This window comes from Heterodontus francisci, chromosome 35 (genome assembly GCF_036365525.1).
Source record: "Heterodontus francisci isolate sHetFra1 chromosome 35, sHetFra1.hap1, whole genome shotgun sequence".
Lineage (NCBI taxonomy): Eukaryota > Metazoa > Chordata > Chondrichthyes > Heterodontiformes > Heterodontidae > Heterodontus > Heterodontus francisci.
The window spans coordinates 24,437,528-24,464,070 of NC_090405.1; the positions used below are offsets into that span (position 1 = coordinate 24,437,528).

General features: G+C 45.3%; 1 protein-coding gene and 1 non-coding gene across 2 annotated transcripts in view; both read right to left on the minus strand.

The window, feature by feature from the left end:
* Positions 1-1,429: 1,429 nt before the first annotated feature.
* LOC137350408 (histone H2A-like) overlaps positions 1,430-26,543 on the minus strand; it is a 163,331-nt gene continuing 138,217 nt past the window's right edge. Inside the window, exons 2-3 of the mRNA XM_068015070.1 lie at positions 9,864-9,915; positions 1,430-1,539 (exon numbers count right to left, since the gene is read on the minus strand). Coding sequence (XP_067871171.1) covers positions 1,430-1,539; positions 9,864-9,915 — 162 coding nt within the window. The remainder of the gene's footprint in view (positions 1,540-9,863; positions 9,916-26,543) is intronic.
* On the minus strand, positions 17,274-17,345 carry trnat-cgu (transfer RNA threonine (anticodon CGU)). Its single transcript has one exon. It is a non-coding gene; the product is annotated as a tRNA-Thr (tRNA).

The following is a 26,543-nucleotide window of genomic DNA, read 5'->3' on the forward strand; positions in this document are numbered from 1 at the left end:
ATCTGCTCTGGCTGCAGTCGATGGGGGTCGAGGTCAAGGAGGACTTCCAAGAGGTGAAGAACCAGCAGGCCTCGCTCTTTGCCACGGAGGCCTCCAAGATCATCTTCCAGTCCAGAGTCCTCTCCATTGAGCAGGATGAGACGTGCTCGCGTTTCTTCTTCCAAAAGAGAGAGCTCTGTTATCAGCAGCTTGAAGGAACAGGATGGCTCAGTAAGGTCGTCGCAGTCCAATATAGCAGCACAGTGGCGCAGTGGTTAGCACTGCAGCCTCACAGCTCCAGTGACATGGGTTCAATTCTGGAGACTGCCTGTGTGGAGTTTGCAAGTTCTCCCTGTGTCTGCGTGGGTTTTCTCCGGGTGCTCCGGTTTCCTGCCAAAAGACTTGCAGGTTGGTAGGTAAATTGGCCATTATAAATTGCCCCTAGTAGAGGTAGGTGGTAGGGAAATATAGGAACAGGTGGTGATATGGTAGGAATATGGGATTAGTATAAATGGGTGGTTGATGGTCGGCACAGACTTGGTGGGACGAAGGGCCTGTTTCAGTGCTGTATCTCTAAAAAAAAATTAAAGATCAGCAAATCCTTTTTTGCTGGGCTGTAAGACGCGAAGCCCACAGACAGCACGGCTTCCCAGTTCTTCCTGTCATCTATCACAGAGGTCTTAGAAGACCGCATGAGGGAGAGACTGGACAAGCCGCTAACTCTGGACGAGCTGACAAAGGCCATCAGGTCCATCGAGACGAGTACATCTCCCGGAAGCGACGGCTTACCGGTTGAGTTGTATTCGGCCCTGTGGGACTGGGTCGGCCCAGACCTGCTGGAAGTATACGAGAGTATGTTCCTGGCCGGCAGCATGTCAGAATCCATGAGGAAAGGCATCATCACCCTCATCTACAAGCGGAAGGGGGTGAGGGCGTGTTGGAGAAATTTTTCTGAGCTTTGCTAATTATTTCTTAACTTTGTAGAAGCAGAAAAGCAGGACACAGCTTGTAGCTAACCTAACCAATGGTCAGGAAATGTAGACAGAGCAACTGACCACAATCATCTGGCTTAGGAAGGGACAGAGCTCATGATGGATTTTGGGGAAGTGGACGCAGACTGTTCGTTACTGACTCTTCCGCTTTTATCATGTTTGTGCAACCTAGCCAGAAGGAATGGCCAGATATAGTATCTGGAGTGGGCATTGAATTAAGGAACTAGCTTGTTATTGTTGAAACTGATGCTCTACTGACCTTGGACTCTGCATGGTGCACAGTCACGTAGGCGGTGTTGTGATCATCTTGTGGGCGTTTATCTGATTGTGAAACTGTTAGCTCTGCCTCTGTTATACTACATAAATCCACAGCGATCTGTAGCTCTGGGGGAGTAGCACTGGACCGCATTTAGGTAAGGTGTGCTGCCCCATGATATCATGCAATAAAGTGTTTGTTCTCAACGTCTGAGTCTGGAGAATTTGTTCAGCAATTGGGCACAATCTGGATTTTCTCCAACAGATTTGGCGTAGTCAGCAGGATCCCTGAGTTCATGGGATCCAAGAGAACCTAGTGAAAAAAACTAATCGACAGGATCAGGGGTAAGTCAACTTTTCTGCGACCCTAGTGTCTCAATCACCCAGCCTGAGCCGGAATTAAGAGGGCGACTGTGCCCCACGTGAAAGCCAGATAACTGGGAGAGGGGGACTAGAGGGGTCAAGGAAGAATTGGCTGAAACCTGATCAGAAAAGTTCTAAAATTGAGTAAGTTAAATCTCACACATGGGAAGTGAGTAAAATACGGTGACAAGATATGGGACAGAGATGACTGGGGCTGTAACTAAATTACCAAATTGACCCAACAGGCACGTTTTCGGGGCTCCTGAGTACACCCGCTGATCTGGCCCTAGAGAAAGATGTGGGTGACAAGAGTTGGAGAACGAAAATACCGTTGACCTGAAGAGACAGGGAAGAGCCGGTTAGCTGACCTTGAGAATTTAACATTAACTGCGCCTGTTCGTCTCCATGTGTGTGGTTTTGTCTTTTGTTTGTGTTAATGTTGTTTACTCCATAGACAAGAACTCGTAAAATTAGAAGGTTTTGAGAAAGTAGAAGTAAGAATGGACTAAATGGCTTCCAAGAAGGAAGGGTTGCCCCCGAGGACAAGTAAACCATGTCCTCTGGAGAAAGGCGACCGACGTCCGTTTCCCCCCTCGAAGAAGACGCAGAAGCGCCACGGTAAAAATGTGTTTTAAAGATAGGTATGTTTTAGAGTAAAAACAAGTAACTGTGTCTTTGATTCGACTGTGAGAATGTCGTAAGCTTCCGCGAATGAATTGAATATCTGGATTTTACAGTTTGTGTTCTGTAGAACTGACTGTCGTTAACTCTTTGTTGTCTGGCTTTAATGTTAAAAGCATGAGTCTATTAAGTTGTTTGGAATTAAATGAGTGTGAAAAGTGATTGTTGAGTGTGTTCATTTCGATTTAAGATTGTGCACCCAGGAATGGGATATAAAATTGAATTATATTTTAAGTTAAAGTTTTATTTTTAGTTGGTTTTGCAACTGTGAAAAGGCAATGAACAATTTTCTGAGGGATAAGCTTCAGCCTTGAAGGTTTGAAGATGTCTGGCAGAAATCTAATTTGAAGTTTACAACTCCTGCTTTAATTGGAGTTCCCGTTTAAAATCTGTTCTAGTTTTTGGAGTCTAAATTTGAAGACATGTTTTACTGACTGTTCTATTGTTTTAAGGGAGAGATAAATAAACAAAGGAGATAATGGGAAAGATAAAGTTTGTGTAAGGACCTGGTGTTAAATCTTTTGTTGTAAGAATGTTAAATAACTTTTTCTTTAGTTTTTGGTTTTATTACAGTCATTTGAAAAGGCGCCTGAAGAAAGAGCAAGAAATGACGTAATTTACCTATCTTTTAAAATAAGCACGTGCTATTCTGTTCTGTTGTGTGTAGTTAATAAGTATTATAAGTTAATAAGTCTGAATTGAATTAATACTGTTAAGGTTAATTGACCTGTTTAAGTTGAAGAACTGGAAATTTCATTTGTTGCAACAATGAACTTTCAAGTTTATGATGTCATGTTTTGGAGGAGTCTTAAGTTCCGGACGTGGGACTCACTCATATAACATCGGCAGTTTTGATTTTTAAAAAAATATTATTGCAATGAATTGGAATTGGAATCATCTTTGTTATAAAAATCCTTGGATTAGGAACCTCTTACAAGAGATACAAAAAGTTTGGAAACAATTGGAGTTTAATCTAAAATGCTGTCTTTCCTGATGGAGATGCTTTCCTTTGAAATTGAAAATGTTGCACATGATTTTGTTGTTTTTAAACACTAAGGATACCAAAAGGATTGAAAAAATTTTAAATGGATAGTTCTTTTCGATCAGAAAAGGTTTCGTAAAGTGACGTAGCTGAGAATGTTTTGCTCCGCCCCCTTGGATACAAACAAAGAACTTAACCCGCTGCAGTTTTTTGCATTGCTGAGAGTCAAATTTATACATATTTGACATTGCCAAATTTTACATTTCTAAGTTAACAGATAGAATTGGACAAATTAACCCATTGGGTTCAGGGGCAGAAGCACAATGGATTCTTTTTAAGCAGGTGACGGCAGGTTCCAAGGCCACATGAGAACTGATGCCACAACAAGAGATCCAGCAGCTTTGAGAATTGAAAACTTAATTGCAGACATCAAATATCACAGCATCTTTATCAATAAGACAAAATTCTTAAGAAGGAAAGATAGTTGCAAGCATTTCTGTCCTTAACGTACAAAATGTACAACCAAGTCTGGGCATAAGAAATTGGAATCAATAAACAAAATTTAACTGATATGAGTGGTTATTTAAAGCACTAAAAGGGAAATTTATCTGATATTTAAGAGGACAATCAAAGTTTTAGAAAATAACAAATCAGTGGTTTACTGTGTTGGACATTAGCAATGGATTCTGGTCCATACAGTTGGCACAAGAGTCAATATAAATTTGCATTTACGTTCAAGGGACAACAGTACATCTGGACGTGTCTCTCCCAGGGATTTTATAATAATCCATCGATATTCCACCTTCCTTCAGAAGGTTAGAGTGAAAGTTAAGCTTAAAATGGCACCAATAATGAAGGAAAAGGTTTCTTATTTGGGAATAATAATAACACAGGGAAAGCATGAGACAGAGCAAAAGTGATTGCAGACAATCCTCGAACTCCCCTAGCGCAAGATATTAAAGCTCTGAAAAAAAAAGGACTGTTCCTATTTCTGGTTATGAGATTAAACAGACAAGAAGCAACAACCCCCACGGTTAACCCCACATCCGAATTACTGACGAGTAAGGTTACGACCCAACAGCCACAAGTGACTGGTCTCCTTTGCCCGGTCTTGACTACAGGACTCGAAAATAGACTTGCGATAATAAAACCTAATAAAATTGTATATGATAATGTAAAGCTTGAGTTGGTACCGGTAATATTGCTTTTCTCAGATATCCAGCTACCTGACTGGTGCCCTGAGAAGACCCGAGAGTTATAGAACATAGAACATAGAACATAGAAAATACAGCACAGAACAGGCCCTTCGGCCCACGATGTTGTGCCGATCCTTTGTCCTCTGTCAAGGACAATTTAATCTATACCCCATCATTCTCCTTTATCCATATACCTATCTAAAAGCCGTTTGAAAGTCCCTAAAGTTTCTGACTCAACAACTTCCCCAGGCAAGGCATTCCATGCCCCGACCACTCTCTGGGTAAAGAACCTTCCCCTGACATCCCCCTTATATCTCCCACCCTTCACCTTAAATTTATGACCCCTTGTAACGCTTTGCTCCACCCGGGGAAAAAGTTTCTGACTGTCTACCCTATCTATTCCCCTGATCATCTTATAAACCTCTATCATGTCACCCCTCATCCTTCTCCGTTCTAATGAGAAGAGGCCTAGAATGTTCAGCCTTTCCTCGTAAGACTTATTCTCCATTCCAGGCAACATCCTGGTAAATCTCCTCTGCACCCTCTCCAAGGCTTCCACATCCTTCCTAAAATGAGGCGACCAGAACTGCACACAGTACTCCAAATGAGGCCTTACCAAGGTCCTGTACAGCTGCATCATCACCTCACGGCTCTTAAATTCAATCCCTCTGCTAATGAACGCTAACACCCCATATGCCTTCTTCACAGCCCTATCCACTTGAGTTGCAACTTTCAACGATCTATGCACATAGACCCCAAGGTCTCTCTGCTCCTCCACATGCCCAAGAACCCTACCGTTAACCCAGTATTTTGCATTCGTGTTTGTCCTTCCAAAATGGACGACCTCACACTTTTCAGGGTTAAACTCCATCTGCCACTTTTCAGCCCAGCACTGCAACCTATCCAAGTCCCTTTGCAGACGACAATAGCCCTCCTCGGTATCCACAACTCCACCAACCTTTGTATCATCTGCAAATTTACTGACCCACCCTTCGACTTCCTCATCCAAGTCGTTAATAAAAATCACAAACAGGAGAGGACCCAGAACTGATCCCTGTGGCACGCCACTGGTAACTGGGCTCCAGGCTGAGTATTTACCATCTAAGACCACTCTCTGCCTTCTATCAGTTAGCCAATTCTTAATCCAACTGGCCACATTCCCCACTATCCCATGCCTCCTGACTTTCTCCATAAGTCTACCATGGGGGACCTTATCAAATGCCTTACTAAAATCCATGTACACCACATCCACTGGTTTACCCTCATCCACTTGCTTGGTCACCTGCTCAAAGAATTCAATCAGGCTTGTGAGGCAAGACCTACCCCTCACAAAACCGTGCTGACTGTCCCGAATCAAGCAGTGTCTTTCCAGATGCTCAGAAATCCTATCCCTCAGCACCTTTTCCATCAACTTGCCTACCACCGAAGTAAGACTAACTGGCCTGTAATTCCCAGGGTTGTTCCTATTTCCTTTCTTGAACAGGGGCACAACATTTGCCACCCTCCAATCACCTGGTACCACCCCCGTCAACAGAGAAGATGAAAAGATCATTGCCAGCGGCTCTGCAATTTCATCCCTTGCTTCCCATAACATCCTTGGATATACCCCGTCAGGCCCGGGAGACTTGTCTATCTTCAAGTTATTCAAAAACCCCAACACATCTTCCCTCCTAACGAGCACTTCCTCGAGCTTACCAGTCTGTTTCACACCGTCCTCTTCAGTAATACACCCCTTCTCATTCGTAAATACCGAAGAGAAGTACTCATTCAAAACCTCACTTATCTCTTCCGGCTCAACACACAGTCTCCCGCTATTGTCCTTGACCGGACCTACGGTCCCCCTAGTCATCCTCATATTTCTGACATACGCGTAAAAGGCCTTGGGGTTTTCTTTTATCCTACCCGCCAAGCATTTTTCATGCCCTCTCTTAGCTCTCCTAATCCCTTTCTTCAGATCCTTCCTGGCCATCTTGTATCCCTCCAGAGCTATGCCTGTGCCCTTTTTCCTCAACCTTATATACGCATCCTTCTTCTTCCTAACAAGACTCTCAACCTCTCTTGTCAACCACGGTTCCCTCACATGACCATCCCTTCCCTGTCTGACAGGGACATGCTTATCAATGGCCCCTACTATCTGCTCCTTGAAAAAGTTCCACATTTCGACCGTGCCCTTCCCTGCCAGCATATGCTCCCAACTTATGCTCCTCAGTTCCTGCCTGACAGCATCATATCTACCCTTCCCCCAATTGTAAACCTTGCCCTGTTGCACATACCTATCCCTCTCCATTACCACAGTGAATGCTACAGAATTGTGATCACTATCTCCAAAGTGCTCGCCCACCAACAGCTCTATCACTTGCCCTGGTTCATTACCTAGTACCAAATCCAATATTGCCTCCCCTCTGGTCGGGCAGTCTACATACTGAGTCAGAAAAGCTTCCTGGACATACTGCACAAACACTACCCCATCCAAACTATTCGATCTAAAGAGTTGCCAATCAATATTTGGGAAGTTGAAATCCCCCATAATTACTACCCTGTGACTTCTGCTCCTTTCCAAAATCTGTTTCCCAATCTGCTCTTCCACCTCCCTGCTGCTATTGGGGGGCCGATAGAAAACTCCCATCAAGGTGACTGCTCCTTTCCTGTTCCTGACCTCAACCCACAGTGCCTCAGTCGGCAGATCCTCCTCGAAAATTCTTTCAGCAGTTGTTACACTATTTCTAACTAACAATGCCACCCCCCCACCTCTTTTACCACCATTCCTAATCTTATGAAAACATCTATAACCAGGTACCTCCAAGAACCATTCCTCCCCCTCACCTATCCACGTTTCAGTGATGGCCACAACATCGTAGTCCCAAGTGCCCATCCACGCCTTCAATTCACTCACCTTATTCCTGATGCTTCTTGCGTTGAAGTATACGCACTTTAACCCTTCTCCGTGCCCATCTGTCCTCTGCGACAGTGCTACCTTCCCCAATACCTCACTACACTCTTTGTCTTTCTGAGTGGACCCACTGGTCCCTGGACTACAAGTCCGGTTCCCATCCCCCTCCCAAACTAGTTTAAACCCTCCCGAACAGTACTAGCAAACCTCCCTCCCAGGATATTGGTGCCCCTCTGGTTCAGATGCAGCCCGTCCTGTTTGAACAGGTCCCATCTTCCCCAGAATGCAGTCCAATTATCCAAGAACTGGAAGCCCTCCCTCCTACATCATTCCTGCAGCCACGTGTTCAGCTGTGCTCTCTCCCTATTCCTAGCCTCACTATCACGTGGCGCCGGCAACAAACCAGAGATAACAACTCTGTCCGTCCGAGCTTTCAGCTTCCAGCCTAACTCCCTAAACTCACTTCTAACATCTGTGCCACCCTTCCTTCCTACGTCGTTGGTGCCAATGTGCACCACGACCTCTGGCTGCTCCCCCTCCCCTTTAAGGATCCTGAAGACGCGATCACAAACATCACGGACCCTGGCACCAGGGAGGCAGCAAACCATCCGTGCGTCTCGCTTGCGCCCACAGAACCGCCTGTCGGTACTCCTCACCATCGAGTCCCCGATGACTAGTGCTCTCCCGTTCTCCCTCCTTCCCTTCTGAGCCACAGTGCAGGACCCCGTGCCAGAGGCCCGTTCACTGCAGCCTGCCCCCGATAGGCCGTCCCCCCCAACAGTATCTAAAACTGTATACTTGTTGCTGAGGGGAACGACCACAGGAGATCCCTGCACTGACCTCTTCCCACCTCTAACTGTTACCTAGCTGCCTTTGTTTTGTGGAGTAACGACATCCCTGTAGCTTCTATCTATCACCCCCTCAGCTTCCCGAATGATCCTCAGTTCATCCAGCTCCAGCTCCAGTTCCCTAACACGGTCTGATAGGAGCTGGAGACGGATGCACTTCCAGCAGGTGAAGTCGGCAGGGTCACCGGAGGTTCCCCTCACCTCGAACATACTGCAGGAGGAGCACTGCACTCCCCTGGCTGCCATTTCTTTTACTCAATTACCCCTTAATTAAGTACAAATATAGATATTAACAAAAACAGTGAAATAGCTTACCTGTTCAGTCCTTTTTGGTTAGAGGAGGAGGGTAAAAAGGGTCTTATTATTAGGTTAGAGGAGGAGGATGGGTGGGAGACACTACATGTGTAGTGTCTCGGGTTAACTCTGCTCCGCACCTTTAAAGAAAATACCTACCCAGGAGTCCTTGCTGCCGTCCAGCTTCCGGTTCCTCCCGCGCCAAAAGTAACTTGAACACAAGGAAAACAGTAAGTACAACTTTTAAAACACAGCTCCTGGTGCCTTCACTTACCCACCGAAGAGTCGCTACCTTCTCCTGCTGCTCCGCCGGGAAATGAGGCCGAGTCCACGGAGCTCCGCACCTTTAAAGAAAATACCTACCCAGGAGTCCTTGCTGCCGTCCAGCTTCCGGTTCCTCCCGCGCCAAAAGTAACTTGAACACAAGGAAAACAGTAAGTACAACTTTTAAAACACAGCTCCTGGTGCCTTCACTTACCCACCGAAGAGTCGCTACCTTCTCCTGCTGCTCCGCCGGGAAATGAGGCCGAGTCCACGGAGCTCCGCACCTTTAAAGAAAATACCTACCCAGGAGTCCTTGCTGCCGTCCAGCTTCCGGTTCCTCCCACGCCAAAAGTAACTTGAACACAAGGAAAACAGTAAGTACAACTTTTAAAACACAGCTCCTGGTGCCTTCACTTACCCACCGAAGAGTCGCTACCTTCTCCTGCTGCTCCGCCGGGAAATGAGGCCGAGTCCACGGAGCTCCGCACCTTTAAAGAAAATACCTACCCAGGAGTCCTTGCTGCCGTCCAGCTTCCGGTTCCTCCCGCGCCAAAAGTAACTTGAACACAAGGAAAACAGTAAGTACAACTTTTAAAACACAGCTCCTGGTGCCTTCACTTACCCACCGAAGAGTCGCTACCTTCTCCTGCTGCTCCGCCGGGAAATGAGGCCGAGTCCACGGAGCTCCGCACCTTTAAAGAAAATACCTACCCAGGAGTCCTTGCTGCCGTCCAGCTTCCGGTTCCTCCCGCGCCAAAAGTAACTTGAACACAAGGAAAACAGTAAGTACAACTTTTAAAACACAGCTCCTGGTGCCTTCACTTACCCACCGAAGAGTCGCTACCTTCTCCTGCTGCTCCGCCGGGAAATGAGGCCGAGTCCACGGAGCTCCGCACCTTTAAAGAAAATACCTACCCAGGAGTCCTTGCTGCCGTCCAGCTTCCGGTTCCTCCCGCGCCAAAAGTAACTTGAACACAAGGAAAACAGTAAGTACAACTTTTAAAACACAGCTCCTGGTGCCTTCACTTACCCACCGAAGAGTCGCTACCTTCTCCTGCTGCTCCGCCGGGAAATGAGGCCGAGTCCACGGAGCTCCGCACCTTTAAAGAAAATACCTACCCAGGAGTCCTTGCTGCCGTCCAGCTTCCAGTTCCTCCCACGCCAAAAGTAACTTGAACACAAGGAAAACAGTAAGTACAACTTTTAAAACACAGCTCCTGGTGCCTTCACTTACCCACCGAAGAGTCGCTACCTTCTCCTGCTGCTCCGCCGGGAAATGAGGCCGAGTCCACGGAGCTCCGCACCTTTAAAGAAAATACCTACCCAGGAGTCCTTGCTGCCGTCCAGCTTCCGGTTCCTCCCGCGCCAAAAGTAACTTGAACACAAGGAAAACAGTAAGTACAACTTTTAAAACACAGCTCCTGGTGCCTTCACTTACCCACCGAAGAGTCGCTACCTTCTCCTGCTGCTCCGCCGGGAAATGATATTACAAGATATAATACAAGATATTACTGTAACAATTGTTGAGACAGGAATTTGGTAATGAGAAAATGATAAAAAGATTACATAAAATACAATGATGTGTTACCCTATGTTATGGAAATTAGAAAAGAGGTAATTGGAACAACATTGTCCATTGCCTGAGTGTAGTCTGGAAAACCAGGTGATCATATGTCCTCATCCTAAATATAAAACGGCAGAATCAAAATGTGGATTTAATGCCACTGTAAATTGCACCAGGGAGGCTAGGAAAGCATTGTCAGGACTAACCCATGTAGCCTATATGGGAAAGGGGAGATATTGCTTAACCACCACAGCGAAGGAGTACCAGTATGGACATAAACGGACTTGTCCGGTGAGCAACAGTACATTTTGGTTCAACCCACAAATACCAACCCGAGTAGGGAAGATGGAGTTGGTACAGATACATGAACAAAAAGACAGAAACGATAACTGTGACAGAAAGTATTAAGGAGGATTTGACAAATTACCTCCGGAACTATGAATATACTATTCAGCCATTGCCCACACGCTTGGGTAAAGAGAGACAGCAGCTAGAAGTCATTGCTGTAGTGTACTACAATTTGGAACAACAGTCGAAGATGCTGCAAGATGAGATTGACGAGATAAATTATTCTACCTGGCAGGAGGACTTATGGAACTGGGGGTCAGACGTGCAGATACACCCCTGGTTTAGAATTATCTCCCATGTCCTGATAGTGGTTTTGGGTATCATGGTGTTAGATGTGACATACTTAATTTGGCAATTTAAGAAATTAATTAGGCAATGCAAGAGGATGTATGAACACAGGTTGGACAGCTACCCGAAAAGCAATTAGTGTTCGAACTTACTCTGTCAAAGGAGGGACAATTAGTTATGCCATAAAAAGGGTAATTGTATAACCTTTTCATATATACTTAAAGTGAGCTAATGAATGATCAATGTGCGATATGAAATTGTATTATGTTTGTACAATCGATAATGTAACAGTGATGTTTAAATGAATTTATAATTGTACAAGTGTACCACCTTTTATGTTGTAAGCAAGTATTTGAAGCCCCTGCAAAACTTATGCCTTTACATAGTTCCCGCTGCCCCCTTGTGATATAAGCAGGCGACGTATTGAGTGCGACCCCTCCGGGTGTTGAAGACTGTTTCTAGACAAATAGAGACCATTAAAGGCACCTAGGTGGGATCAAGGGAAGGATTCTTAAAAGGGTTGTTGAAGAGTCAAGAGGGGACTGTGAGAACGGAATTTTAGAATTTTAAGAACAGAATTTTATGGGGACATTTAAGCTGAGATTAATCAATCATGTATTGCTAGCTTGGCCTTGCGGCTGCTACAGCGCGATGGCAGGAAAGATATTATGCTTCAATTACTACTTTAAATACCTCTCCCCTCTACATACGATGATATTGTGTTATCATGGTATGATAAAAGGAGGGATTGTTGGAGAAATTTTTCTGAGCTTTGCTAATTATTACTTAACTTTGTAGAAGCAGAAAAGCAGGACACAGCTTGTAGCTAACCTAACCAATGGTCAGGAAATGTAGACAGAGCAACTGATCACAATCATCTGGCTTAGGAAGGGACAGAGCTCATGATGGATTTTGGGGAAGTGGACGTAGACTGTTCGTTACTGACTCTTCCGCTTTTATCATGTTTGTGCAACCTAACCATAAGTAACAGCCAGATATAGTATCTGGAATGGGCATTGAATTAAGGAACTAGCTTGTTATTGTTGAAACTGATGCTCTACTGACCTCGAACTCTGCATGGTGCACAGTCACGTAGGCGGTGTTGTGATCATCTTGTGGGTGTTTATCTGATTGTGAAACTGTTAGCTCTGCCTCTGTTAAACGACATAAATCCACGGCGATCTGTAGCTCTGGGGGAGTAGCACTGGACCGCATTTAGGTAAGGTGTGCTACCCCATGATATCATGCAATAAAGTGTTTGTTCTCAACGTCTGAGTCTGGAGAATTTGTTCAGCAATTGGGCACAATCTGGATTTTCTCCAACAGGGCGGAAATCAGAAATTGGCGGCCCATCTCACTGTTTAATGTAGATTACAAGATTCTGTCCAAAGTCATCGCCAGTCGAGTCAAGTCTGGTCTGCAGTTGGTGATTCACCCTGATCAGACCTGTACTGTACTCAGCAGGAAGATCTCTGATAGTCTCACACTACTCAGGGATATGGACATCTGCCTCATCAGCTTGGACCAGGAGAAGGTTTTTGACGGGATATTGCACACATTCATGATGGACGTGCTCTCCAAAATGGGGTTTGGGGAGGGAATCTGCAATTGGTTCAAACTGCTTTACACAAACATCAGTAGTGCAGTCTCAATCAATAGGTGGGAATCATAAAGTTTCCTGATCCAATATGGAGTCAGACAGGGCTGTCCTCTCTCCCCTGTCTTGTATGATTGCTGTATCAAACCTTTTGCTGAGTCCATTAGGAAGGATGCAGGCAGAAGAGAGGTGACAATCCCAGTCAGTGGACGCACTCAGGTAAAAGCCTCCCTGTACATGGACAATGTTGCTGTCTTCTGCTCGGATCTACCATCCCCTCGCAGACAGATGAGCATCTGCGACCAGCTCGAACCAAAGTCAACTATGGCAAGAGTGAGGCCATGTTCTTTGGGAACCGGGCCGACCGATCCTTTGTCCCCTTCACCATCAGGTCAGACTACCTGAAGGTGCTGGGGATACGGTTCGGAAGGGCCGGGGCCTGCTCCAAAACCTGGAAGGAGCGAGTGGCCAGGGTACACAATAAACTGAGTGTGTGCGAGCAGCGATTTCTCTCCATTGTGGGTAAGAAAATGGTCATCAGGTGCGAGGCACTCTCGTTGTTGCTGTACGTGGCGCAGGTCTGGCCCGTTCCCCACTCCTGCACTGTGGCAGTCACCCGAGCCATTTTCCGCTTTATCTGGAGATCTAAAATGGACCAGGGCGGGAGGGACACGATGTTCAAACCTCTGGACAAGGGCAGGAAAAATGTACCCAATGTCGCCCTCATCCTGATGACCACCTCCGTGTGCAGCTGCATCAAGCTGTGTGTAGAGCCCCAGTACACAAACACCAAGTGTCACTATGTGCTGAGGTTTTATCTGTCCCCGGTCTTGCGAAGGATGGGTCTGGTCACATTGCCGCGGATCGCTTCATCCAGTTGGACCGTGCCGTACCTGCTATCCTTCGTGGGAATGTTTCTGCGGGAAAACAGCTTTGACCACCAATCCATCAGGCACTGGTCTGCACGGAATGTCCTCAAGGCCCTACGGGAAAAGGAGATGGCGGATCCGGTCGGATGGTTCCCCGAGCAGACTGCCAAAGTCATTTGGCAAAATGCCTCATCACCAGAACTTTCAAACAAGCACCAAGACGTAGCTTGGCTGGTGGTGAGAAGAGCCCTTCCTGTCAGATCCTTCCTGCATGCCCGAAGTCTCGCCCCCTCCACACACGGCCCTCGAGGTGGCTGTGGTGGGGAAGAGACAGTTGCCCACCTCCTTCTGGAATGTGTCTTTGCAAAGTAGGTGTGGAAAGAGATGCAGTGGTTTTTGTTGAGGTTCATCCCAAGCAGCTCTGTAACACAGGAGTCTGTGCTCTATGGGCTGTTCCCAGGGATGCACACCGAGATAAACATTAACTGCTGCTGGAGGACCATCAATTTGGTGATAGACACTCTTTGGTCTGCCCGAAACCTGCTGGTCTTGCAGCGCAAAGAGTTGTCCACGACCGAGTTTTGCAGACTGGCACATTCCAAGATCCAGGACAACGTGCTGAGGGACACACTAAAGCTTGGGGTAGCCACTGCAAAGGCTCAATGGGGAAAGACCACTGTGTAAGGTCCCCCCGCCATAGTGAACTGAGCAGCTGGACCCATGGGAAACCCCTCGTGCTGTATACACCAGATATGGGTTTGCTGTAAAATGTCCATGTCAGGTAAAACGGAGTGGAAGGGTTGTGAGGCAACTCACTCCTGTATTGAAGAAAACTGATTTCCTTTGCACTTTTTGGAATGTCAACTTGGTGCTGTTTTGAACTGTTGTATAATGCATTTTTTACAGATTTATATGAATAAAGCATATTTTTAGGAATAAAAACCTGGGGATTCATATGCATAGTTCTTTGAAGGTGGCAGGACACATTGAGAAAGTAGTTAGCAAAGCATATCGGATCTTGGCCTTCATAAATAGAGGTATTGAGGACAAAAGTAGGGAAGTTATGCTGAACCTGTATAAATTTCTAGTTGGGCCACAACCAGAGAATTGCAGCCAGTTCTAGTCAACACACGTTTGGAGGGATGTGAGTGTCCTTGAGAGGGTGGAGGAGATTTATCAGAATGGTTCCAGACATGAGGGATTTTAGCTGTAAGGTTAGGTTGGAGAAGCTGGGGTTGTTCTCCCTGCAGCAAAGGAGATTGAGGGGAGATTTGATAGACATGTACAAGACTATAATAAATATGACAGGTTTAGATAACTTACAGGGCTATGGGGATAGAGCGGGGGAATGGGACTGAATGGATTGATTTACATGGGCTTGATGGGCAAAATGACTTCCTGTACTGTAGTGACTCCATGACTCAATGACTCTCTCTCCTTCTCTCTCTCTCTCTCTGTCTATCGCTTTACCTCTCTCTGCCTCTCTCTCTCTATCTGTCTTTAGCTGGTCCTCTAACTTTCTATCGCACTCTCTCTCTCTTTTTTTTTTCACTCTCTCTCTCTCTCCATTACACACATATTTGTCAATCACATGTCAAAGAAGGAAGCGTAATGAAGGAATGGCTGCGCTCTTGAAAATGTTTCCAGCAGAATAGTTAAATGTTTAAAGTTTCTGCAGGGAGTTTGACCTGAGATGGTGAGACACAAGGATGTGAGGTTATTAAAGTCTTCACCAAATGTAATAGGGAATAATTTTCTTCACTGGTGAACCCAAAGGAACAAATATGGCACAAGAATGAGAAAAGTCAGAGGATTGAGAAACATCCAATGGTTCTTCACATATACAAGTCAGCAGACCCACAGAAATACAGTAGGTTGAGAGTTCAGATCCAGTGATCGACTGAACAAATATCGAGCCAGTGCTTTTTTCTTTATAAACTTGACATCTGTCCACTTGGCTATTGCACCTCGTCTCGATGTATCTGATAATACTGATACTATTTGTATTCCACAGTTGCTTTGAAATCACAGGCAATATAAATGGATTGGGAATGTTAATGGTCAGGAACCATTAATGGATTGGGAAAGTCAATGGACTGGAAAATATCAGTGGATTGGGAAATTCTATAGACTGAGTTATATCAATGGATTGGGACAGTTCAGTACATTGTGAAACATCAATGGATTAGGAAACAGGAATTAAAGGGACAGATGGAGTTCAACCTGGAAAAGTGTGAAGTGATTCATTTTGGAAGGTCGAATTTGAATGCAGAATACAGGCTAAAAAACAGGATTCTTGGTAGTGTGGAAGAACAGAGGGATCTTGGGGTCCATGTCCATAGATCGCTCAAAGTTGCCACACAAGTTGATAGGGTTGTTAAGAAGGCATATGGTGTGTTAGCTTTCATTAACAGGGGGATTGAGTTTAAGAGCCGCGAGGTTATGCTGCAGCTCTATAAAGCCCTGGTTAGACCACACTTGGAATATTGTGTTCAGTTCTGGTCGCCTCATTATAGGAAGGATGTGGAAGCTTTCGAGAGGGTGCAGAGGAGATTTACCAGGATGCTGCCTGGACTGGAGGGTATGTTTTACGAAGAAAGGTTGAGGGTGCTAGGGCTTTTCTCATTGGAACGAAGAAGGATGAGAGGTGACTTGATAGAGGGGTACAAGATGATGAGAGGCATAGATAGAGTGGATAGCCAGAGACTTTTTCCCAGGGCAGAAAGGGCTATCACCAGGGGGCATAATTTTAAGGTGATGGAGGAAGGTTTCGGGGAGATGTCAGAGGTAGGTTCTTTACACAGAGTGATGGGTGCGTGGAATGCACTGCCAGCGGTGGTAGTAGAAGCAGATACATTAGGGACATTTAAGCGACTCTTGGATAGGTACATGGATGATAGTAGAATGAAGGGTATGTAGGTAGTTTGATCTTAGAGTAGGTTAAAGGTTCGGCACAACATCGTGGGCCGACGGGCCTGTACTGTGCTGTACTGTTCTATGTTCCAGATGAAAGGATTGCATTAATCAATGGATTAGAATGTGGAGAGGCAGGAGAAAATGATGCCATTTTAAGTAGGGGGCCGGGGGTTAGTAGAAACAGACCAGGGCTATTTTACTCTCTATCTCACTCCTTTCTTCTATCTGGCTCATTATCACATCCTCTCTCTCTCAGAGCGGTGGGAATCACTGGAACCCACACTTGTTGCTCAGGTTGTTTGGTTCCGGGAAAATACAAGATCCACATCAGATTGACAGGAAGGATAAATGTGATTCAGAGCCAATCATATTCCTTTTGGTGATGTGTGCTCAGCTTTGTTATATCAGCAAAGGCAGCAGGAAATGCAAATCCTGAAGAGTTTTGATAGAGTGAAGAAGGAGAAAGTGTTGCCAGTGACAGAAGCATCAGTAACCAGAGGAAACACATTTAAAGTAATTGACAGAAGAATTCGAGTTGTGATGAGGAGATTGTTTTTTCAGCAGTGTGTTGTTCTGGTCTGGAATGCAATCCTGAAAGGTCAGTGGAAGCAGATTCAATGTAAACTCTGAATGGAATTGGATATATACCTGACATGGAAAATCTAACAGGGCAATGGGGGAAAGGACAGGAGTGCGGGATGTGGGATTAATAGAATAGCTCTGTTAAATATCAAGCAAATGCACAGTAATAAGGTTCAGTGCTTGGACCTCAGTTATTTTCACTCTATCAATGGCAGAGAAGGCTCACGGGACCATGTGGCTACTCCTCATGTTCTTCCCCGCATCCAGGATAAAGTATAACATGACACTGATTTCCAGATGGCCGAAACAAATGCAACAGACATCTTTTGTGGAAACATCACATTTAAAGTGAGAAACTAATCACAAGGCACGGACAGGGATTGAACCTGTAATCTTCAGTTTACGAGACTGACGCCTTACCACTTGGCCACCATGCCTTTTCTTAATGGATACCTGAGGCTCCAGAGGAGGATTTGTGATTCTTTTTCAATTTGGTTGAAACAGCATCGAGAAACATGCACAGAAATAAAGGGATTGTGGAATGGGGAACAGATCAGCCTCATTTCCATCATCAGCATCATGAAATCTTCATTCAGACGTTCCATTCCCATCCTCAGCTTTTCTCACATCTGTACAATAATATAAGAGTGGACATTGGGTTGTTACTGGGCAGATTATATAAATAGACTATGTGCATCATCACAGGAAGTGATGTAATATAATCTGTCCGGCACCTCATGGAGAGTTGTAGATGAAACCTTCAATGCAAGATGTGTAGAGTAAACTCAGGTTATTTTAAACGTCAGATTCTTATAAATTCTGTACTAAGCCTTGACAGATATCAGAATATTATATGGGGGCCACAGTAAACCAAAGCGAAGATGGAGAAATCTTTGCCTGTACCTTTGAAAAGGTCACTGGACTGAACCAAGCCGAGGAGTGGCCGAGATGGTTCCAGAGGTTTGCAAGGTATCGGGTCTCGTGCAGAAGCCAGACATGGAACAGGTCAGTACGCTATTGTCTGCAATGAAGGGAGTGTGCAGGCAACATCCTCATGAAGAACAGAAGGCTACATGTGAAGAAGTTATTAAGGCACTCAAGACCTATTTTAATTGAGGAAAAAAATGTCATCGTGGAGCCAAAGTTAAAACGCTGCATTTGCTGACAACGCAACCACCAGGTGACGCTGTACTAGCACATGCGCAAATGCAGCCTCTTCCACTGAAACGTCACTGTCTGTGACATTCAGGCAGCTGCCAGGATTAAAGATGGAGCTACTCAATTTATCACAGAAAACAACTTCGACCCAAAAATCCCCTCAAAGGTTGCGATCGCCGCCTCCGTCCCACCCCCAACAGTCCCCCGCTCCTTCTTGTGCATTCGCCAGTTATATAGTACCAAGTCATCTTAATTCACCTAAAGTGAATTACTTTCGGAGCAGTGACTGTCATTTCATAAGCAAATATGGCACATATCTACACAATGGACATGTTTTGGTTGATACTCGGAGAACGTTGCGCTGTTTGAAGTCTCATCAGAAGGACAGCACCTCTGACAGTGCTGCACACCCTCTGTAATTCAGTGAGGTTTCATAGAGCAGAGAGTTATACAGCACAGAAACAGGCCCTTCGGCCATCATGTCCGTGCCGGCCATCAAGTACCTATCTATTCTAATTCCATTTTCCAGCACGTGGCCCGCAGCCTTGTATTCTGTGGCGTTTTGAGCGCTCATCTAGATACTTCTTAAATGTTGTGAGGGTTCCTGCCTCTACCACCCCTTCAGGCAGTGTGTTCCAGATTCCAACCACCCTCGAGGTGAAACATTTTTTCCTCAAATCCCCTCTAAACAGTGCCATCCCATTCTCCGGACGATCATTCCCCGCTTCCCCCCATCCCACTCTCTGACTGCTCACTCCCCGCTTCCCCCACCACCAGCCCCATCCTGCTCTCTGGCCGCTCACACTCCAGGCCATGGGCTCTGCCGCTTCCCTCCTCTCGGCCACTCGCTCCAACATTGCCCCAACACCCCTCGAGGCTCGCCTTGCTTTATCGGGTGGTGCGGTGAAGAATGATCGAATGTTGGAGCGAGAGGCCGAGAGGAGGGAAGCAGCATGGCTTAGAGCTAGTGTCTGGAGGGACGTGGGGGGGAAGCGGGGCGTGAGTGGACGGAGAGAGGGCAGTGCGGGGGTGGGGGGGTAGCAAGCGGCCGGAGGGCGGGGGAGCGGGGTAGTGAGGAGCGGGCAGTGAGCGGCCTGAAGTGAGTGGCTGAGAGGAGGTAGAGAGTTTTCCCGCGCATGCGCCACTTCGTCCTGGAAGACGTAGGCTGAGCATGCGCAGCATCTCAGAGCGCAGGAGACTGTTTGTGCATGTGCGAGCTTGGAGCGCTCTGATGACGTCGGCTGGCAGCTGCATTGTCAGGAATCACTTTGAATTTAATAAGCGTACAAAACAGAAAGAGGAGAGTATTCATTCATTTATCAATGACTTGTACAATCTCACGGAGGATTGTGAATACCGCAACTTAAGAGAAGAGCTGAATGGAGACAGGATTGTGTTCGGGGTATTAGACAACACCCTTTCAGATCATCTACAGTCCAGGGCTGGTCTCACATTAACGAAAGAGTTTCAATTGAGCAGACAAACAGAGGTTAGAAAGTTTAACCAATCCGTTGTCCGAGGGGACAGGGAGAGTCTGATCTCCAGAGTTGCAGACTCAATTGAATTTGTTCAGAAAACAAAAGGAAAAATTAGGGGTAAAAGACAAGAAAGACGGGAAGAGCATCTAGTGGTAGCTGCAACCAATTGCAGTAGGTGTGGCCGAGAGAGACACAAGTGGGAAAACTGCCTCGCCAAAGAAGCTGAGTGTTTTTCCTGCAGAAAGATGGGACACTTTCAGTCAGTGTGTGGCAGTAAAATACCAGCACTGAATATAATTAAAGGGAAATCCCCAGACAGCAAAAACATTAATGAAGTACAGGATATCCAGTGTGGAAATACATTTTTTAGGTGAAATCCAGGAAATAAAGTGAGAGTTGCTGGACGACAGAAATTCTGAAATATTTTAAGATAGAGGTAGATAGATTCTTGATAAACAAGGGGGTGAAAGGTTATCGGGGGCAGGTGGGAATGTGGAGTTGAGGTTACAATCAGATCAGCCATGATCTTATTGAATGGTAGAGCAGGCTCAAGGGGCCGAGTGGTCTACTCCTGCTCCTAATTGGTATGTTTGTATGTAAGAAAACATGTTCTAGATACAATGAGAACTATCATTTGTTTGGAAATGGATTTGAACCCCCTTTTATCAAAAGGTGATAGAGCTTTAATTTTTCTACAATTAACAGGCAAATCCTTGTGGAGTTGAGATTGACAGAAACAATGGGCTGGATTCTATAGAGCCCTCGACGTCGAGATCTGTGGTGGGGGTGGGGTGGGGGCCGCCTGAAGATGGCCCCGGATGAGACCCGCCACGGACCTCAACGCCGGCAGGGCCTGGCTCGATATTGCCGGCGACGGCGAGGCCTTGTGGGGGACCCCCACCGCTCGGCAATGGGACCACAAACCTGCATTAATTATTATCCCATCACTTCCTGATATCCCGCTGCGATCTTCAGCCCAGTGACCGGCACTGCCGTGCCTTCGGAGCCCCATCCGGGCAAATGAGGTGCAACACTGGTGAGGAGGGGGGAGAAGGTAAGTTTCTCAGTGTGGGGGAGGGGGGGCGGAGTCAAATTAATGTCATGGGTGTAGGGGATGGTGGGAAGGGTTACAGTTTACAGTTTGTGCAGTTTTGGGCGGAAGGTCAGATGGTAAAGGTAGGTTTTGGGAGGGAAGGGCAAATAATTAATTTAACTGTTATTGGGGGGATGGGAGAGAGGCAAAAGCAATGTATTTATTTTATTTCATTTAATCTTCCTTTAAATATTTTCCAGTAGGACTAACAGCCCTTTAAAAATGGCTGACACTCCAGTACAGTACTAAGGCAGTGCTGCACTATCAGAAATGCTGTTTTTCAGGTGAGACAGAAAACTGAGGATCCTTCTGCCCTCTCAGGTGGATGTTAAAGGTACCATGGCACTATTTCAGAGAATAGAAGGGGAATTATTTCTGGGATGCTGGTCATTGTTTAACCCTGAATCAACATCACTTAAAAACAGATTATCTCGTTTTTATCACGTTGTTGTTTCTGGGAGCTTGCTGTGCGCACATTGGCCACCATGTTTCCTACATGACTACAGTGACTACACTTGGAAAGTCCTTCATTGGCTATAAAAGGCTTTGCAATGTCCTGTGGTCGTGAAATGCAAGTCTTGCTTTTTCCATTGTTATCAGTGTCATTGTGATCAAAAGATAGGATTCGTGAACACAAAGTTTAAATCAATTTTGATTAAAATAATGTAAAAGCATCTATATTCTTGCACTGTACTTAATAATCTCCATCTTCCTATCCTTACAGAGTGCAATGTCATCGACCCTGAAATTGATTCCAGAATCTCATAGAATCTTAGACTCATAGAAAGTTTAAGGCACAGAAAGAGGCCACTTGGCCCTCAGACAATTTCAGCCCAGTTCTGATGAAAGGTCACAGATCACAAACGTTAACTCTGTTTCTCTCTCCACAGATGCTGCCAGACCTGCTGAGTATTTCCAGCATTTTCTGTTTTTATTTCAGATTTCCAGCATCTGCAGTATTTTGTTTCTGTGTTAATTTGAAAGTTAAAACTGACCCACCTGTCTACAATTCACACTGGGGTCTCCCATGAAATGATTCTGTATAATATTGATATAATGAATACAGATTCCGACACAGAGCTTCCTGTGGGGAATTGGGGATATGAAAACCAGCAGACTCTGCAGGGATTTCCACTGGGAGCACAAATTCACAAAATCTACCTTTTATATATTGATTCATTTTGATTGTCCTTCTGGAAAATTATTTTGAAACAATTTAAACATCAACCCACACCTCCATGACTGGGTCAATTATGAGGTCATCCTCTGACAGGTCATGTGACAGCTGGAGCCACAAGACATCAGAACCAGATTTGTGACTGGATTAAAACCCGGAATCCTGTCCCAATGGCTTTTCAAATAAAGCTGTTGCTGTTTGAAAACACAGCAGTTAAACTTTCTGCCTGACCATGAGGGGAGCTCGGGAGAAATTTACAAAACTCAATCCTTCAACAAAATAGTTCAACAATCATTAATATCGAAATCATGTGAGGATTTATATGCAGGAGAAACAAGCAGAATATAGAAAGTACAGAGGAGAGCTGAAAAAGGAAATGAGATCAGCAAGAGAATGTATGAGAAAAGATTAGCAGGTCACATAACTGGGAACACTGAAGTCTTTTACCAACATATGGACAGACAATGAAAGGGGGGATCAATTAGGAGATCCTGTGGAGACAGAGGGTGTTGCTGAGGCACTAATTAAGTATCACAAAATAAGCGGATGCTGCAAATGTCACAGTAAAGGAGGAGGAAGTGAAGAAATTGGACAGGATGAAAATAGATAAAGAGGTGACAATTACAAGGTTGGCAGCTCTCACAGTAGAAAAGTCACCCAGTTTGAATGGGCTGCATCCTGGGTTGCTGAGGGAAGTAAGGGTGGAAATATCAGAGACTCGAACCACAATCTTTCAATCCTCCTTAAATATGGGAATGTTGCCAGAGGACTGGAGGATGCAGGTAAGCTTGGGTAGTTCAATCTCAGTTTAATTTGACCATTTTTATAATGTATCCATTGTAATAACTAACAAGGTCAAGAAAGCCATTTTATAATTAACACATGACCAAAGGAGCCATTTTGTGTTCAGTACTAATGTGCCGTGAAGAGGACACTATTTGTGCTTAAACATTAGCACAACACGGGAAGAAACGGTTACCGATTATAAGCTCTCACTCAATTGGTGCAGAGTATGAGCACCAGGGGTTACTTCTGACAGTTGAAGAGATCATCGCATCTCATTGGATAGCTACCACCCACTCCAAGCTGGGTAGCCTCCAATCAGTTAGGTGCTGTCCTGCCACGACCTGCTTGCTTCAATGGGTGCTTGGAGCTTAGAGAGTCATCTCTCAACAGGCGGATCGATAATCAATGCACCAAGAGAAACAAGCTCAACAAAGAAGACACCAGTCCTTCGCATCATAAGCTGGAATGTAAGGACCATGTGTCCTGTCCTTACTGACACCCTTTTGCAGGTTGATGACACACACAAGACAGCTTTGATGGACAAAGAACTCACAAGGCTCAATGTGGACATTGCTGTGCTGCAAGAAACTAGACTCGTCCAAAGTGGATCCCTCAAAGAGAAACACTACACCTTCTTCTGGCAGGGGAAAGCCCAAGAGGCAACTCGTGAGCATGGAGTGGTTTTCACAGTAAAAAACACGCCACTTGAGATGAGTGAACCACCCACAGTAGGCTCAGAGAGACTTCTTACTCTTCACTTGTCAACAAGCGTGGGCCCAGTTAATCTCATGTGCATCTATGTCCCGACACTCACCTCCACCCCAGATGTCAAGGATCAATTCTATGTGACACTTGACACTGCCATCAGTAGAATTCCCAGCACTGAGGGACTGTACCTTCTAGGAGACTTCAACACAAGCTTGGGTACTGACTACACAGCTTTGCCAATGTGCATAGAGCACCAGGGGATTGGCAAGATGAATGAAAATGGACAGAGGTTGCTGGAGCTATGCTGTCACCATGGATTCTGTGTGATGAACAGCTACTTCCAGGTCAAGCTGTGCCACAAGGTGTCCTGGAGACATCTGAGATAACGCCACTGGCACCAGCTAGACCTTATCATCACCAGTGCAAACACCCTCAGCAGTGTCCTCATCACTCACAGCTATCACAGCGCTGACTGTGACACTGAGCACTCCCTGGTGTGTAGCAAGGTCATGCTTCAGCCAAGGAAGCTTCATCCATCCAAGAAGAACGTCGTCCTCAGATCAACACTTGACGAACCACTGATCCAGAAAGGACCCAGGAGTTACTCAACATCCTCGATCAGGCTCTTTCAGACAACAATGCTCAAGGTCTCAGTGTGGTGTCAAAGTGGAATCATCTGTTGACAAGCAGATGGAAAGGTGAGTGGAGCATTACCTTAAACTCTACATAACGGAGAATATTGTCATTGAAGTGGCTCTCAGTGCCATTCCAGACTTCCCTGTCATGGAGGAGCTGGACAGTGACCCCACCATAGTGGAGCTCAACAAAGCCATTGACCATCTTGCCAGTGGTAAAGCCCCAGGAAATGATGGTATTCCATCTGGAATCATCAAGAGTGGAAAAGCGGTTCTACTGCAGCATCTCCATGAACTTCTGTGTCTCTGTTGGAAGGAAACATCTGCACCTCAAAACATGCGTGATGCAAACATTGTCACCTTGTACAACAATAAGGGGGAATCGCAGTGACTGCAGCAATTACCGAGGCATCTCCTTGCTAAGTATTGTGGGGAAGGTCTTTGCTCGCATTGCTCTGACCAGATTGCAGACCCTGGCATCACACATCTATCCTGAGTCTCAGTGCAGCTTCAGAGCTGGTAGATCGACAGTCGACATGATTGTCTCACTTCGGCAGTTACAGGAGAAGTACTGTGAACAGTACAGACCACTCTACATTGTCTTTACATATGAACATACGAATTAGGAGCAGGAGTGGGCCACTCGTCCCTTCGAGCCTGCTTCACCATTCAATAAGCTCATGGCTGAACTGATTACTCCACATTTCCATCTACCTCCGATAACCTTTCACCCCCTTGCAGATAAAGAATCTATCCATCTCTCCCTTAAAAATATTCAAAGACTCTGCTTCCACCGCCTTTTGAGGAAGAAAATTCCAAAGACTCACGACCCTCTGAGGGGGAAAATTGCTCCTCATCTCTGTCTTAAATGGGTGACCCCTTATTTTTAAACAGTGACCCCTAGCTCTAGATTCTCCCACAAGGGGAAACATCCTTTCCACATCCACCCTGTCAAAACCCCTCAGGATCTTGTATGTTTCAATCATGTCGCCTCTTTCTCTTCTAAACTCTAGTGGATACGAACCTAGCCTGTCCAATCTTTCCTCGTAAGACAGCCCACCCATTCCATGTATTAGTCTAGTAAACCTTCTCTGTACTACCTCCAATGCATTTACATCCTTCCATAAATAAGGAGACCAGTACTGTACTCAGTGTTGCAGAAGAGGTCTCACCAATGCCCTGTATAGCTGAAGCATAACCTCCCTACTATTGTATTCAATTCTCCTGGCGATAAATGATAACATTCTATTAGCTTTCCTAATTACGTGCTGTACCTGCAGACTAACCTTTTGCGATTCGTGCACTAGGACACCCAGATCCCCTGCATCTCAGATCTCTGCAATCTCTCACCATTTAGATAATATGCTTTTTTATTCTTCCTGCCATAGTGGACAATTTCCGACTTTCCCACATTATACTCCATTTGCCAGGTCTTTGCCCAGTCACTTAACCTATCTATATCCCTTTGTAGCCCCCTTATGTCCTCTTCACAACCTACTTTCCTACCTATCTTTGTCATCAGCAAATTTAGCAACCATACTTTTGGTCCCTTCATCAAAGTCATTTCGAGAATTGTAGAAGGTTGAGGCTCCAGCACAGATCCCTGTGGACCACTCGTTACTTCTTGCCAACCAGAAAATGACCCATTTATGCTGACTCTCTGTTTCCTGTCAGCTAGCCAATCCTCTATCCATGCCAATTTGTTACCCCTGACACCATGAGCTTTTATTTTCTGCAATAACCTTTGATATGTCACCTTATCCTTCTGGAAATCGAAGTACAATACATCCACCGGTTCCCCTTTATCCACAGCACATGTAACTCCCTCAAAGAACTCCAATAAATTGGTTAAACATGATTTCCCTTTCACAAAACCATGTTGACTCTGCCTGATTACCTTTATTTTTTCTAAATGCCCTGCTATAACATCTTCAGTGATCGCTCCTAACATTTTCCCTGAGACAGATGTTAAGCTAACTGGCCTGTCGTTTCCTGCTTTCTGTCTCCCTCCCTTTTTGAATAAATGAATTACATTCGCTACTTTCCAATCTAACAGAACCTTCCCGAAGCGAGGGAATTTTGGAAAATTAAAACCAGCGCATCAACTATCTCACTAGCCACTTCAGGACCTGGCGACTTGTCAGCCCGCAGCTCCAACAATTTGTTTAGTACCACTTCACTGGTGATTGTAATTTTCTTGAGTTCCTCCATCCCTTCCATTTCCTGACTTACAGCTAATACTGGGATGTTATTTGAATACTCAATAGTGAAGACCGATGCAAAGTATCTGTTCAATTCATCTGCCATCTCTTAATTATCCATTATTAATTCCCCAGACACACTTTCCATAGGACCAACACTCACTTTGTTAACTCTTTTCTTTTTAAAATATCTATCGAAACTCTTACTAGTTGTCTTTATATTTCTCGCTAGCTTTCTCTCGTACTCTAATTTTACCTTCCTTATCAATCTTTTAGTCATTCTTTGCTGTTTTTTATATTCTGTCCAATCTTCTGACCTGCCTCCCAGCTTTGCACAATTATAGGCTTTTTCTTTAAGTTTGATAGTATCTTTAACTGTTTTCGTTCACCACGGATGGT